Source organism: Lepisma saccharinum, chromosome 24 (genome assembly GCF_977018435.1).
Source record: "Lepisma saccharinum chromosome 24, izLepSacc3.1, whole genome shotgun sequence".
Taxonomy (NCBI): Eukaryota; Metazoa; Arthropoda; class Insecta; order Zygentoma; family Lepismatidae; genus Lepisma; species Lepisma saccharinum.
The window spans coordinates 51,830,569-51,848,552 of NC_139252.1; the positions used below are offsets into that span (position 1 = coordinate 51,830,569).

The 17,984-nt window shown below is 38.1% G+C and overlaps 1 protein-coding gene across 3 annotated transcripts in view; it reads right to left on the bottom strand.

The window, feature by feature from the left end:
• LOC145977955 (sodium-independent sulfate anion transporter-like) overlaps nt 1–17,984 on the bottom strand; it is a 239,366-nt gene that overhangs the window by 54,933 nt on the left and 166,449 nt on the right. For all 3 annotated transcript variants that reach the window (XM_083110299.1, XM_083110300.1, XM_083110298.1), the window contains one exon: nt 10,297–10,703. In XM_083110299.1, coding sequence (XP_082966425.1) covers nt 10,297–10,438 — 142 coding nt within the window. In that variant the 5' untranslated portion in view covers nt 10,439–10,703. The remainder of the gene's footprint in view (nt 1–10,296; nt 10,704–17,984) is intronic.

Consider the following 17,984-nt stretch of genomic DNA (forward strand, 5'->3'; position numbering starts at 1 on the left):
GTCGTGCGACATATCAAAATGGGCTAGAATTTCACGAGAAATGCAATGGTGAAGGTTTTTTCGACGTATCTTTAACCAGTAAAAAGTTATGACTGAATTCTTGTACCAATTTGCTCCTTTTCGAGGTGTTAGAAAAATGCCTTAAAATATGTTTAGCGCTTCGGTAATGCATCGAGATCAAAGTGACGTCTATGGAGAGACGTTCGCATGCCATTGCACATTATTTTAATCGGATACATCCATGAAGAGCTGTGCGTTATGAATGGTTGTCGCGAACAATTTACAGTGTGACGCTTCAATTGAATTAAAAGTCCTTCACAGTGACAAGGCTAATGTTTATGTTCATAAGGAAGTTTATAAACAGAATATGTGACCCTTGTCATCTGATAACTAACTTTGGACAAAAACTGGTTCATAACGTTCCCATAAGTGTTCTGGTGTTCTTCCCTATTGAAAAAAACTCTGTAAAAAGTACCTTCTTCCATAAGCAAGGATGAAAAAAACTGTTTATTTAACAAATCCAAGTAGCCCTAAGCATTTAAGGTTCCGTTGATTGAAAATTGACTAACCAATCGTGTTCCACACAGCACGCCACACCATTAACTTACCAACATTAACCATTCAGCTTTGATCTGTCGAAAATGGGTTATCAGATAAAAATCATCGAATATTCTGTTTATGAACTTCCTTATGAACATAAACATTAGCCTTGTCACTGTGAAGGACTTTTAATTCAATGGAAGCGTCACACTGTAAATTGTTCGCGACAACCATTCATTATGCACAGCTCTTCATGGATGTATCCGATTAAAATAATGTGCAATGGCATGCGAACGTCTCTCCATAGACGTCACTTTGATCTCGATGCATTACCGAAGCGCTAAACAAATTTTAAGACATTTTTCTAACACCTCGAAAAGGAGCAAATTGGTACAAGAATTCAGTCATAACTTTTTACTGGTTAAAGATATATCGAAAAAATCTTCACCATTGCATTTCTCGTGAAAATCTAGCCTGATTTGATATATCATATACCCCCTTCCCATTTAAAATTCTGAAGTTGAATTCAAGATGGCGGACATCAAGATAGCCGCCGACCGTGTGGTTGGCGTCAATGTGGTTCCCCCTTGGCCGGATAACGATTGGTCATCGCCAATTTCAAATTCCATGCCGCAGTGGCCTTGTACTGAGGGTTTTTAGTGACTTATTGAGCCACCCTGTATAATACAAAATTTGTTATTTGGGACTTTTCATGTCTGATGACATCATAGTAACAGTTGAAAGGTCTACTGTGTTCTCCTGTATTTGACTCACTGGTGGAGGTAAGGTTATTCGAATTATGTAATGTTGGCAATAATTTTTAATGTGCACAAGTTCGTTAATGATAAAATGAAGGTTAGTGATATACTAATATTTTGCCATGTTTGCCTGTTGTATAAAGGATTATTTTTTGTTTCTTTTAAAGATAATGTTATTGTGATAAATAAGGGGTACGAGAATAAAGGAGATATGGAAAAAGGTAAGGTAACTTAATATGCAGACGTGTGTTTCTCCTTGGAAACCGATCGAATATGTTTTCCAACAACGAAACATTGCTTGCAGTTTGTGTGTATACCTACGTCTATATATTTTTCTCTATTTTGGCAGCATAGGGCACGTTTCCTTATTGCATGTCTTTCGTAGCGTACATCTCTGCAAACCTTAACAGCATGTCCTACAAGCGAACCATATTGTGAAGTTAAGTGTTTAGGAGAACTACACCATTTCCTCGATTATTTGATACTGAAATAATTGCGTGCAATTTTAGCGATGGCACTGCAGTTGGCTTCAGCACGTTATTTAGTGGAAAATACATAAGTTCTACTTTTAGATCTCGCACATAATCTTCTTCACAATAATTGGCACTGCACACTTGCATTTTTTACATTTCGTCTACAAGCATGAATCCACTGTTTACTTACGCAATTATCGGCTGGAAATCTATGATAGTTTATGTCAGTTCCTTTAGTTTTCTGGTTATAGTTTTCATAGCTTGCTACAGCACAATTAGACATGATTGCAGTCGACAAGTACAAAAATACAATAAAAATAAATGGAATGCTACAAAATCAACAACTACTTGTGAAGTAAAACGGTGTTCAAGCGGATTTCTTCTAACTTTGTAATTTCTTCAACCCTGCCTTGAGAAAGCTTCAGTGTAGGCAGATTGAAGTCACCATTCTTCCGACATCAGAGTAGGCTATTAGGTAAGTAACAGTTCTCGACAAGGATCGTAAGAACTAGCTGTACACTCAATTTGCTTAAAAACATGTTATAAAATAGCTTCGTCTTGATGTTGTGTGTATTTAAAGGGGAGGCAACGTTTTGAAAATGTCGTTCCATTATAAATACATATACACTACTCTATTAACGATTCTCTGTGTAATAACTGTACTTAATATACAGCACACTGATGCAATTACTCGCGAACAGAGAAATACATAATGCCAAATGCGCGTTTCAACTTTTTTTGCTCGCAGGACAATTCTTTTATGAAGTGAACTTTGCTTCTTAATAGATAGAATTTTGTGAATAGGAGGGCTCACGCGAATGTTAATAAATACACAGTAGCATTCGAATGCTGAAGATTGTACATGAGGCAACAATGATCGCATACTTTTATACTGCTCGAGATCTAAATGTCGATATTCTATGAAACAGATTTGGAATGACGAGTTGCTTGGTCTAAATTTAAAGACAAGCCAATGTTACGACTTTATTCATCACACTTTGCAAAAATTTGGAATGACAGGCAAGAGTTCGTGTTCAAACAGGAGGAAACTAGTTTCATAACTGCATTGCATCTATTTGTATTCTTTATTCGTTGGAATTTACGTGAAAGTGACGTAAACGAAGCAGTTGCATGCATTTTCCGGTGGTCGTGGGGAGTTTTGTTGCACCAGTTGCCACTTTCAAGGAAGTGAATGGTGCTGGGTGCCCGATTCTTCAGCGTCGAGGACAAATATCAGGTACACATCGCTGGCTTGCCCCAGTGACCTTGTACTACGCGAAATAACTAGTGGTTACTAATAATATTATTTATAGATCGTGGTACGCCTTCGCTAAGTGAATCGAAGTAAAATTATTTGCCTTGAAACTGATGTTAAAAGGAAACGTTCTCATGGTCTGTTGCTGTCGAAAGCAGTTTGTTGGATTTGAGAAGTAGCGGAAGTACAGTTCTCGGGCAGATTTTCCTGCAAGAACAATAAAACGGATTCAAAGCATTGTTGTCATCATATTACGCAAGTTAACACGGGAGCATGTTTCGTAAGCGTACTGTTGTAGCGTTATGCCGCATATCCGGAAAGTCATAAGTACATACGGATCTGTGCAAGAAAAGGAGGACTGGATGATCATTGGTGCTGGTGTGCAAGAAAAGCACCCGATTTTCATGAAATTCGATACAAAGTAGTAAATTGATGCATATGTTACATGTAACAATGGTAAATACCAATACGCGAAGTCTTGGGGAAACACGAGTTAATATTTTACAATTTCGAAGACAAGATATCTCTTACCAAGATGACCTGACCACGTAAATATGCAAAAAGCATATTTATATGGTTCTGCAATGGTTAAATCCTTGAGATTTAGTTCACCTTGTCTACTGCTGCTTACTCATACTGCAACTTAAATAGTCGTGGGCTAACTTGTATCCAACTATGTCTTAAAAGCAGGTAATAATGCAAGATCTAAGACAACTGGATGACACATTTGCAAGAAAATGTTGGATTGAAAACATGCTTTTCAATTCAGGACACATTTCCCTTTATCCAGGATGAGAAACACTGAATACATTCAAATGTGCACAAGAGTTATTTCCTTCGCAGATAGGGGCACCTTCCGCCACTTTCTGCGAAAATTTGCTTAAAATCGGATGCAAAATTAGCCTATAAGTGGTCTTAATGATACTCTTTAGGAAGTAATTTGGAAGAAAATTCCCAACTGAAGTGAAGTTCAAAATGCCACGCAACCTTTGTAGTACCCTGGATTATAGGAGAAGATAGGGGGTGATTTTCGCTTATGGAGTCATCCTGAATTTCTCCTGGCGGCCTTTACCCCGCAGGTGCCCATAAGAGGCTGGGCGAATCCCAGAGCCGTTCCATGAAGAGAGTAAATTGTAATAGGACATCGGAAATGCAGTTCCGATCTATTAGCCCAGTAATAATCTCGCTCTCGACTTGGAAGAGTGATGTTGCTGTTGCTGTTTCCAAGAATGGCAAATGAAATTGCTTTTCCCTTGAGGTTAAATTATTTCCCGTAGTTTCAATTCAGCTGCATTGCAGATATCGTAGAACGCGAGTCATGACTCTCCAGTCTGTCGATGTACTGTGAAGCAAAACGGAAATTGTTGCATAACGGCCAAATATTTTGTGTCGCAGTTGGAATTCCTTGCAATGCTTGGAACAATGGCAGCGCTGGCTAGAGACTATCTTTCCAGCGTGGTCAGAAAAGGCCAACTGCAGAGGTTCTATATTCAGTAAAACATACTTAGTTTCGTTTATATTATATTTATATTATCGTGTAGGTATCAGTGTATTTTTGTGCTATGTATGATTTCCCCAGTAGCAGTTTATTAGCCCATTAAAATGGGTATTACATTAGCACTTCCATAGGGAGTAAAGGTAACTAACTAGCTAGCTAGCTAAGAAACTTACAGAACATACACGTCACTTAAGATTCTGCCAGCGCCATGTGTCATGTGATGGTACCCAAAAACTGTTCAAATTAATTGCCCCGAGTGGCATGAAACGGAATCACTCTCAAAGTTACGGATAACTTGTAAACTACAAGAGGTACAAGGATAAACTGTTGTGCATTGAACCATCTGGCAAATAGTAGCTTAATGCAACAAAATGAGTCATGATCCTTTTTCGTTCCTTGAAAGAAAAGGAAACTAAACTAATATTACTGCCACCAAACAACAAGAAGTGACTTTTACAACTATTTCATTCTAAAATCCGTAGAACGCCGTGCATGTTTGAATTTCAAGCGAGCAGTTCATTTCTGAATTGACGCTATCTTCCAATAAATTATAATACACTTCATATGTTCTTTAGGATTTTCGATAGTGGCGCCACTCACCCTCGGTGGACGGAGTGAACCTACCATTCGATGCGTTCTTTTGCTCGACCAAGCGGTGCGTTTGAGCGCGAGTGACTCTACGGAAGTCCATAAAATTCCCACTCTGCTAGCCATAGGTGCTGGATTGAGATGATCAATGGCACTTGTTGACTCGAGGCTTCGGGTGTTGCAAACAATGAGATGTTGAGAAAATAATCTCACTACTATGTGTTTATAAAATTTTTCACCATGTGGCTCTGAGAGAAGCCTGAAGCAAAACATGGGGTGTAATGGGGGTGATCCTGTGACGACATCCAATTATGAACCTCTCTTCCATGTACTGCAATCTGGACTCCATTTTGCGCATTAGTGAGGCTCTAGTGGTAAGACCCATAGTCAGGATAATCCTCTGTATGAAAGGACGGCCTTGCTTGCCTCTACCCCTTGAGATATCTGGAAATACTTCATATAATTCGAATTGGGAAATTACTAGTATGGATGCTTTATGAGAATTTTATTAACTGGGGGGAAAACATCATCCCACTTTTCCCCCCTACTTTGAACACTGTAGGAATAAAATATTGCAGATGGCCTTGTCTGTAGGTCTCGTAATGTTTAGTCCGTGTTTGTGATTGTCCCTCATCCTCATTTTCGCGATTAGCCAAAAGTAAAGTAAAAAATAAACAATCAAGCAAGCAAAATATATGGAAGTTATTATATTCCTAATTTTTACTTGATGTCATAACAATATCTTGTGACGTAACGAAATTATAGCAACACTGTAATTCAGTTATCCCCAGAGATAAATAAATGCACAAAAATGTACAGTGGCAAGACAATTATCTTCCCGTATATGCTTGCGTGTATGCAATTGCAACAACACACTTTCTCTGCCCTTGGAAAGGAAGGAAGACATTTATTGGGCGGAATTCAAACCCCTAAAATAGACAGCTTATTTTCCTTCCTCTTTCCTTCATATTTCAAATGTGCCTACGAAATGTAACCTACCCAGGTAGCTGGGTAAACAAACGATGGCTTCCAGAACGTCACAGAAAGTAGAAAGTTGAAGTGAAAGGTCGACTGCCACACTTTTCAACGATGACACTTAGGCGACGTGACACGAGCTGCTAGTTGCCTCTAAATTATCCTTCCGCTGTGATAACAGAAGCCTGAACGTGGATAGCGCCACTGTTATCGAGCAACTTTTACTCTCTTGTGGTATTTCATCCATTCTTCTTCGCTTTCCAGTCTAAAGAGATCAAATTGCTTCGTGAGGACCTCGACCGTGGAGTGTGACTCAATCTAATTAAACCTGAGCGTGTGCAAGGGCAATGGGGACATCAACTTTCCCGCTAATCGTCTGTGAGCATAAAATGTCTTTGTGATGAGATTGTTGGCAAGTCAAACTCCCGCAAAGGGATGTTAAAGATGAAATGTATAAAGGTGGGTCCGTGAAACAATTTTTTGGCGTATTTATTTACAAAGTAGGTTGAAGGAATTCGAACAATTCGAGAAGATTAACGTAGTTGTTTCACTTATAAAGCAGAATAACATCGCTTGAAATAAATGAACATTTGATTACACTGGGGAACAGTGAAATTGCGGCACAGTGTTTGAGAGCTAATTTAGGGCAATTTCATGCTGCTGAATAATGATATAATAATATATTTCCTGAATTGGCTCTAATTTATGAAATAAATGCAACTAAACCAAAATGGCGGAAACATAAGACATACATATAAATGAACTTCCAACAACAATTTAATATTTCTTTTTGTGATTACAATCATTATTATAAAAATAAATTTATATAGGCCTATGATCAAAATAATTAAGAAAATATGTACACAATGAAGTAACAAACTATGTGAAACGTTTTCTATACGATTTCCTGCTGTATTGCTTTTGAGGACAATCCCTCTGTAAGCTCCAACAGTAGTCGGCCATCACGTGGCGATCCCACCGTCCCTGGTACCTTTCTTCCATTATCCTTATATCCTGATGGAACCTTTCTCCCCGTTCTTCACTAAATCACCAACGTTCTCAGGGAATCTGTCAATGTGGCTGTGTAGAAAATGTATCTTCACACTCATATTAGCTCCCAATTTCTAAAAAATTTTCAACATATTTCCAAATATATCGGAGTACTTTTCTGCTCTGTGATTCCCCAAAAAGTTTTTGACGACGGACACAAAGCTCAGTCAGGCCTCAGATTCGATGTAAGACATGTAAGTTGTAAAATTGGCATAATTTATGAGTACAAATTTGTGGTGGTCCGTCAAAGATTCCTGCCTTCAATTTTTCAATACTTAGTCCTGGAAAAGTGTGGCATATATATTTGAAACAATCACCACTTGTAGCTAAGGCCTTGACAAACTGTTTTATCAACCCAAGTTTAATATGCAGTGGCGGAAGGATGATTCTGTCCCTATCTATCAGCGGTTCATGAATGATATTAGCTTTTCCAACTAATATTTTCCCGTGGGGGCCAAACTTTTATCGTCCAATGCTTTTCTCTAGCACGACTGTCCCACAAACATAGGAAACAGGGATTCTTTGTGTACCCACTTTGCTGTCCTAGTAAAAAAAATCACCATCTTCAAATCCACACACACGAGCCACTTATGTTCAGCATATTCAATTATTTTCTAAAACCATTTTTGTGTTTTGGTATTCTTCCTTAAGGTTTGTTGAGTGTCCGATATATTGCCTAGCGATGCTTCATAAGTTGCCTAGCAACAATTTACAAATAAATAAATAAGTTTATTATGGGAATTTCAGCCCATTATTAAATTTTCATATTACCGAGAATAGCGTAGAGTAATTTTACCTCCTATATTTTCCATGGTGTGTTTATTTTTATAACTGGAGTCAATTCAACTGAACCAATCATACAATTGGCAATAATAGCTGTTTTGTGTGCTGAAACTGTTATTAAACTTTATGCCGCAAAATAAAATCTTTTTTTTGTTCCCCAGTGTTATTCATCGTATTACACCAATACGTATAATATCCGTTTAACGCAAAGGTGTTGTACAAATAGTGTAAAGAAGCTATCACGCAGTTTGCTTATGCTTTCTAATCCTTGGATTTGTCTATGAGAACTCATTGCTATCATCGAACAACACCCTGCTCAATGCTTCTTCTGCACGGTAAAAATTTGCTGTAATGTTTTACTATTATTTTATATGCCATTTTGGTAAATGTCTGTTATATCGGAGACACATTTCTTCATTTTTACAGAAGAAACTACTTAAGGAAATGAGTTTCTGTAGCATTTTGAAAGTTCGTGGAGGTATTTTCTCAACTTAGAATGCTGCACAACAAGAAATAAGCACTTTTGATATAATAAACTTGCATTTTGTGCAAAGCGACAACATTATGCCGTTATTTCCATTATGTGCCTGGAGATTGCGCGAGAGTCGAAAGTCACACGGTCTCGCCAGTGTTTCCAAACGTGCCTTTTTTTTACGAGAATTTTTTATTATTATTATTTTTTTTAACTATGCTTACCTAACCTAACCCAACCTAACCTTGCCGGAAATGGTCCGTGGGGCTATCGTGAATGGTTTTTGGGGCTATCCGTCAATGGTTCGTGGGGCTATCGTGAATGGTTTTTGGGGCTATCGTGAATGGTTTTTGGGGCTATCGTGAATGGTTTTTGAGGCTATCCGTCAATGGTTTGTGATGACATAATGAACACGAAAGTAGGTATTTTTCGGTTAAGAAGGTTGAAACACTGCATACCCACTCCAAATCGACAAAACACAAGCACGACGCGCGGTGATCCACAGCTGTACGCGCCATATTGTATGTTCCGCAACGGAAGAAAGGACCCAAAAGAATTACTCGTAATGTGAAAAATCGAAGTTATTTTCGTGTAAAAAGCATAATGGCACCTTCAACTATGTTCCGCAATACACAATTGGGGCACAATTGGTAAGTACGAACCATTTGAAACTGAAAATATCCGATAGAAATTTGTCTCCGATAATACAGACATTTACCGCCATTGGACATGTTGCAGCGTTTAGGTGTACGTGATATCAAAATTTTCTTTTCTGTTTTGTTGTCAAGCGTCCTTCCTGAGTTTTATCTTCAACAATCTGTATATTCCGTTCACGAGATGATATTTTTCTTCCGTGAGCTAAACAATCTGAAACAAGAATTGATCTAAAATAACATCGGTCTCTAAATCAAGTTTTAGCAATATCTATCAAGAACAACAATATTATGTTGTAGAGAACGCTACCACTGCGCCATCGAGGAGGAGCAGGGTAGAACGACCGAAAGAATGAAATCGATAGTCTTTTGTTAAAGCAAACTGAATGTGAACTTGTGTCTTATTGTACACTGAACTCAATTAGTTCTCCGGCAGTTTGTTTTTTTATACAGCATATTTACAGAATATACAATTCAATCTACAGATGTATCAATATACGCTGTATGAAACACAACTTATCACTAACTTCGTTGACCCTGTACAGTAGGATCCACGAGTATTACCGTGCAAATTGTCCATGACTATTTTCATTCATTTTTCTCTTACATCCTGTGTGTTTTTAAGCGATGGATTTTTATGTATGCTGGTGCAGAAGTTGTCTACAGCTTGTTTTGAGTTCTCTTTTAATTGTTGAAGATCTTATTGGGTCAAACAAAGTGCACGAACATGGTGATGGGCAATTTGCACGGTAATACTCGCGTTGTCCAATTTCCGACGAATAATTGTGTAAGCTGATTTCGTGGTTTCTTTATGGTCGATATAGATCACAATTTCTCATTCAATTTGCTTCAAACGGAAAATTGCTTTAGGTGCAGTGGGATCCATGAGTATAACCGTGCAAATTGTCCATCACACTATTTGACCCAATAAGAGCCTGAAGAATTAAAAGAAAACTCAAAAGAAGCTGTTGACAATTTCTGCACCAACATACATAAAAATCCATCGCTTTAAAACGCACGAGATGTAAAAATAAATTAATGAAAATAGTCATGGACAATTTCCACGGTAATACTCATGGATCCCACTGTACTACATCTTCTACCTCACTTACTGGTCTGAATGACCTGCATAAAATCACATACAAATACAAGATGTAAGAAGTTATAACAACCAACAATCAGATTAACTTGGAGATATACCTTGAAATCGAACACCAAAAATAACAGTAGAAGCAAAAGTAGTTGACTTACCAGAACTGTTGGAACTCTGTCCGCTGACACCGTTCGCTGCCATTTTGCAAGTTTCGCTCGGCGTCTCGTTGATGGATCCGACGCTTCCCATGTATGACGTCAACGTGACCTCACTTCCGGTTCGAAGTTCGTTCTTCATCATTGTCAATGATTTATTTTAAATACTGCAACTAGATTTTAAAAATCGCCACAGAATAGCACGTGCGCGCGCGCACGATGCACGCACGCACAAAATGGAGGTTTTTTAACACTTCGGCTTCCTGCCGAGATCTTAAAAAATGGAATCACAACGCACTCCTACTGGATCTTAAACACATTGTCACACAATTTTTATTCACTAACACCGAAAATTGTAAACGATGATGCTGATGTAGCGTCAGATGTAGCTTCCAAATGAAGGAATTAATCTGAAAAGAAAATTAAAACTTTATCAACATGGAATATTTTAAAATAGCACAGAATTTGAATAATATTTTAAAATGTTATTTAAGTCTTTGATTATACAGCATACATGCCTAATACAGCAGTTTATGATAAATGTATGTAAGCAACATATCCAATAGAAAATTTAAATAAGTGTGCTAATGATAAAATATACTAAGAATACAAATTTATGTTAAAATAAAAGAATTACAAATTTTAAAAATACAATGAAATCAGTTATACTAAAACACACGTTAATAGTAAAATAGCACATGTTATTTTAATAACAAAAGGTTGTTAGACTCCAGTGGATTATAACCGTATTGGGATATAAGAAAATGAAAATTCTTATTATATCTAAAATAAGAAATAACAGAAATTGCAATGTAGTTATTTCGGAGTACATAGTGACGAATCTTTAGTGTAATTTTAGATAATAAATATGGTACATCAAGTTTTCCATTAATTAATTTGCAAATCAAACTATAATCGTTGGCACTTCTTTCCAAGAGGCATGAAATGTAGTTTATCTAACAAATTATAATATTCATAATAAAATCTAAAAAGTCTGAAGTACAAAAATGGAACAAATCTTTTCTGTACATTTTCAAGCATGATTTTGCATGCAATAATATATTATTGCATGCAAAATTCCAAGTTGTTGTACTGTATTCCAAAATTGGTTTTACATACACAGTAAATAACTGAAGTAACAATAATAGTTTCCTTGAATTTGACCATTTGTTGATTAAGTGGCCGCTTCTCTTTCTTGCTTTTCTTGCAATTTCATACACATGATCTTTAAAATCACTGATCTTTAATCAAGATCTTTAAAATACACATCCCCATATTAGTCTAAAAACAAGAGAGACTTGTAAAGGAAACAAGACATGCAAGGAAATTGGCAGACTTGTGCGATTGTTACTGCTGACAATACTCTATTGACACCTTTTTTTCAGTATGGTGGACGTAGCACAGTTTCAAATTTAGGAACACAAGTGCCTTTTCTTGTCCTTTATATTTTTGTCAGAATTTGACCTCATTGTACTGTAACGTATCTAGGCTGCTCGGGTTAAGTAAAAAAAAAATGCAATTTTACACTAGACAGTTATTTCTGCTTATTCTTTTAACAGCAAACATTACAGACATAACATGCATGTTGGATCATCATGTTTACGATCTTTACACATAACTAACATTAATTTTTTCTCAGACTTGAATGGAAGCAAATAGGAAATCGAAGTTTCTGACTTATGTGCCTTTTCCCAAACACCCTAGATATGTACCTCCATGCTTGATATCGCGGGTAGTTAATGAACGTTTATTTTTATTATGCGTATAGTCAGATTATTTTCATAACAACTCCAGTTGAACGCGCGAGTCCAGTTAGTGAGCCTACCAACAGTCCAGAGCGCTAGCAACAGGGATAGCGATAGGTGCTGGGTAGAGATGATGACAGCGGCTCGTTTGTTGATTGGCTGCTCCGGGACTTATGACTCGCTCCAAAGCTGCCAATGCAAAACAGCCAGAGATGTTACGAAAGTAATCTCACTCTACTCTTCAGCATAGGCTAGTTTCATTTAGATTTTTTGTATTTGTATTTTGTTTATTTTATACCGCTTTAACTTCCTTTGGTTAATCGCGACGAGGAGGAAGAATGGTGATCACTTGAAAGAACAAACACAATACAACAGCCGTGTCTCGAACCGATAACCTTCGTAGTCATGATCGTGATCTAACTTGCTTTGTCAAATATTTGTTTTTATACCTTCCTAATACTTGCATCTTGGGTGAAACTCAATCTAGAGTTTCAAATGGGATAACAAAGTCTTGCAAGGGGGCTGATTCCAATACTAGTAGCCACTTTATTCTTGGAATGAATTCTCACAACTAACAACTCTGTTAAAGTCACTATCGGACACTATTTATGGTGCGAGAACGTATTATTAGCAGACGCAATTGACGTCAAACGTTGTATTTTGTGAGGAATATTTATATTGTTTACATACGTTGTATGGTAATGTTTCGTCTGTCCCATTAGACTGAACAAGATACGATTTCTGCATTGACTGCCTTTTCTTTCACAATAATAGTAGCTTATCAATATGCGATGGTGATTTTGGGTTCACCATGCACATCCGGTTCAATTTTAATTTCCAATTCGTGAAACACGATATGGTGACGTCAAGAGACACTCAAGGCCAAGGTGGAATGTACAGGTCGGAAAGAGATGCTCCACGAGCACACGTGACGTGAAATGGCATATCTGGAGAAAGGTAATGTAGAAATTCAATTATTTTTGACACATGCATTTCTTTCCATCGAATCATCTTTAGGAAGCATTGATTTTTGTAAAGGAAACTTGCAGGAGTTAATTTTACTGTTAGTGGAATTGAGAGAGTAGTTACATCACGACAGAAAACGCCAAAACTTCACAAACGTAAAAACTGTCAAACATGTCCACTTCGACATGTTCCACCTTGATTCAAGGGATGGCACAGAAACCAGACAATACCTGTCCTCGTCTTGAAATATATATAAAATATTATTGCATCTCAAGTGTTCTCGAAACTGCTCTGACAAGGATCTTTGGACCACTTAAACAGATTTTACCCACAAAAGTATTGCCTCTGCTGAGTCATTCCGGGCCAATCTGAAGAAAAGATACGTCAGCGTCCACTTGTTCGTCGTCTGGTTCAGCCTCTTGATCACTTGTAGAACCATGGTTACTACTGAAGGCAAAATATTAATCTACCTCCACTTCTACACCAGAACTTCCTCAGACCAAACTTCACATTCTGGGGCATTCCCATTTCTCGAGAACTCGTAGTGTACTGTAATGAAGACTTGCGTATCATACCTCCCCTCCCCCCTTTGTCCAAGTATTCCTAAAATAACGTCAAAGTCAGGAAAATATGGCAAAATGATGACCGACTACTTAATGGAGTATACGTTACCCCCTCATTTCGACAATCCTGGGCACGCCACTGAACGAATCATACGAGGTGCGGTCCAATAAACCGCATAGACGTTACGACGCATACTCCAAGAGAGGTGGATTGCTACTGAGCATGGATCTGTGTTAGGCTTAAGCCGGCTTCAGATGGAAGCAATTCCTTTGACATTTTTGCTAGCATAAATGTTTCCTAAAATCTTATAGCAGATAGTACATTACACCGAAGCATTTCATGTAACTTTTCGGTTTGCTTTTGCGATTACAATAACATATACAGCATGAAAAGCAAGTCGAGTTACACCATCTATGCTGAATGCACGGTGTTTACAATTAAAACTAAAAAAATCTTCCACGCGTGTACAGTAAACGTTGTAAAGTACAGGGAGGTTATTTCAGTCGTTCACCGCCAGCGTGTCGGCCGTTCGGCGGGCTCTTCATGCAACAGGTCCCGGCAAATTGCGTTCAGGAAGTCCGTAACAGAAACCGCTTGTTTTGTAATGTTTCCACTTTTCACAATTACAGTTACAATTACAATTGAAATAAGCACGTACCTTGTCGCACGGATGCAGGAAAAGGTGTCCTCCCAAATACAAATATTTCCGGCACCTTATTTCTGACATCTAATCTTAGATTAGACATCGCTACTTTATCCTCAGTTGACAGAAAGGGAAGACAGCATCCCGGCGCATAAAGCAAACCGAAAGCGTAAAATGATATTTAAAAGTAATAATAATGATGATCACTAACCTCCTGTGTTATAAGAGATGTTGAAAATGACTTCCTTCAACAGCAATACAACACGTTTCTTAGGTTCAAGAGATCCTGTCTATCGTAATCCCTGACCACTTTTCTGCAAGAATTCGTTTTCACGTAATTATCGTACATAAAAACTCTATGTTCAAGACTATATTTGTTTAACGACATAAGTAATGAATGAATAACAATTAACACACAATAAAGCACTGGCCACGAGTAAGCACATTACAATAACACAGTATAAGCAACACGCGTACTGATAAATGAACAGAAGTGAACATGAACGTACACTGACGTCTGGTAGCCGACAGTGTTGCTAACCATTTTTCGGCAATGTCCCTACAGACGTAGTCAAAATGTCCCTACAACTGACCAAATGTCCCTACGCCAAGTAAAGTGACTAAAAAAAAACACCTCATGAGCATGCAAACAGAAGATAAAATATACACATTTACTTACCAAATCTTTCTGCTCGGTGCTTCCACAATTAATGAAGGAGCGAATTTACAATACAGGACCTCTCCCCGATTTTTTGTAATATTTCGCATACTCACTAATTGAGGCCTCCTAATCACGAATTTGAAGTTAAAATTTGGGGGGGTCACGTGTAGAAATTGCAAAATAAGTGACATTGAGTGGTCCGCGATCGGCACGATTGCTTATTATTTACCGGAAGATTTTGTGTTTCCAATACTTAAAAAACGAAATATACATTCCTGATATTACTACGACCCCAAATTTTAACTATGTTTGCCTATCCTAACCTAACCTAACCGTACCTGAATGGTTCGTGGGGCTATCCGTCAATGGTTTGTTGGGCTACCCGTGCATGTTTTTTTCGAGCCCAAATTTTAACTATGTTTGCCTAACCTAACTTAACCTAAACTTACCGAGAATGGTCAGTGGGGCTATTCCTGAATGGTTTTGCGGTAATTGTGATTACGAACCGATAAAAAATATTATTTTCGTAGCACTTTAACGGCAAACGTTCATCATCGAAGACGCCATTTTCGTATCCTGCAATTTTATGATTGATGTACTGTTGCCAAATTTACCTGTAATCAAATCAGTTCTTCTACATCGTGATTGTCGCTGTCACATGTAAGCACGTTCTTTGGGCAATATACTGAAATCCATAAGTTTATTAATTAGCCCACAGCCATCCTCCTGCACACTCCACCTAACAATCTGTACAACATTAACAACTTTTTTACTGTTCTCTTCCGCCATTCTTACACGATCCATGCTCTCCAAGTATGAAATCAACAGTGTGGCAACGCTGTAGACAGCGTAACTAATTTTAATTTGTTCATATCAACAAATATGGCTACCATACTTGTATACGGAGAATCATTGCGAGAATTGAAAAGCTTATTTTACAACTTCTACACGTTAATGAACATTTTTTCCCCCTCACCCCAACATGTTAACTTGAGATAAATAATCACGAATAATTATTTCGTGAGTATAAGACGTAGCATAGAAATTACAGAAGGGTCCGGTATTGTAAATTCTTGCCTTAATGAATAATAGGGGTGTGCTGGACAGAATTTTTTGGGTCGGGACGGGATCGGGACGGTAATTTTTTTAAATCCCGACATTCGGGACTGAAAAATTTGCAATTTACCGACCAAGTCGGAAAATTTTCGGGACGGGAAATGTTCGAAATTTCCCGAAGCACTGGAAATCTCGAATTTTACAAGTCATTTTCACTTTAAGTGATTGGTTTTGCATTTCTAGAATAAAAACTTACAACTTTCGATAAGTTCCAGAAACTTACAAGGCAGAAAACGTCGAGAATTAACGACTTTTTAAAGTAAAGAATCCAGCACACCCCTAATGAATAACGTTGAGTCGTTTACTGTTGATTATGTTATTTGAAGTCATACATGCTGCTGCTGTGAAGAGATAGATGTTGGTTGGTGATGCTGTATTTCCTGCATTCTTTAACAATTTTGGTCCCATTTTATTTCCCTTTTTTGTTTTTGTATCACTTAACATTGAAAATATTCTTTCCGTTTCCGCGTTAGAATGCGGCAATGTTAGCACTATTTTCGCGAGAGTGGAAATGTTTTCAAAAAGGAACTTGCCTTGAAAGTTTTTGGTAACCGATAACATGTTCCAAAATTCTGATGGAGATCTGTTAGTTAGTTCTTTTTTCTCCTCCTCGCTAAAGTATCCAGATAAACTAATTCATAAAATGTAATTTACCAAGATTGAAAAAAGTACCTACGTTTTCCCTCATTTGGCAAAATCTGTCCCTACGTTCCTACGCGGGCGAAATTTAGTGAAAAGTCCCTATGCGTAGGGACATGTCCCTACGGTTGGCATCACTGCCGACACGTGCAGTATGAAGCGCCCTCTCGCGGCTGACAACTCACCCAACCCCCGATAAGCTGCAGGCGGTGTCGCGACAACTGAGAATAAAGTAGCGATGACTAATCTAAGATTAGATGTCAGAAATAAGGTGCCAGAAATATTTGTAATTGCGAGGGCACCTTTTCCTGCAATCCTTGCGACAAGTTACGTGCTTATTTCAATTGTAATTGTAACTGTAATTGTGAAAAGTGGAAACATTAGAAAACAAGCGGTTTCTGTTACGGACTTCCTGTAATGCAATTTGCCGGGACCTGTTGCATGAAGAGTCCGCCGAACGGCCGTCACTCTGGCGGTGAACGACTGAAATAACCTCCCTGTATGTATTTAAGCAGTGCCATTGTTTTGTACCTAATACCGTTTTATACGAAACGTTATTCCTATCGGTTGAATAGTTATGGGATGTGAAGTGATACATTGTTTACATCTCACGCGGCCGCCATTACTACTGCACTCGTGACCTAGAGGTCGCTTCTGATTGGTTACGCTACGAAAAATGATACGGACCGAGCCTATCCTTGAGAAATGCCATGAAATATGCCATGGCATCTGAAATGCCATAAAGATTTCTCACTTTACATGGTAGCTTTTTGGTCATGGCGTAAATGTTAAGAAAAATGCTATGAAAAATGCTTTCGTCCAAAGCGGACCTCAGGCTTGTGGCTTTCGGAAGGTAACAAACCTTTAGAGCCGTTGTTTTGTTCTATGTCTTACCTAGATAAGACGGACGTAATACCTGCATCCAGAGGGTTCCGAGAGACAGTAAGGCTTTTAATGCGAGATTCAAGCATTGAAACAATTGATTTGGTTTAATTTACTTCGCTTTTCTGCCACTTTTGACTAATTGCGAAGATGAGAATGAGCGGCGATATGATGAAATTGATGAAGAGACACTCGCAAGGAACACCCATGTCTAGGACGGGTTTTGAACCCGAGACACCTGGCGTCGTAGCGCGTGTGCTAACCACTCCACACGCAGGTCGGCAAGTATTGAGACAAAACGTCACCTAAGCAGCTGACAACCTGTCCATCAGCAGCAGTACAATTCCAGTTCTTAAATGCTACTGGATTCTAGAGAAAAGAGAATGAAAATAGTGGTGTATTGTGCATCATACTGTGTACAGTGGGATGCATAAGTATTGCTCAGTGTTTGTATATGATTACCTTCATTAATTTT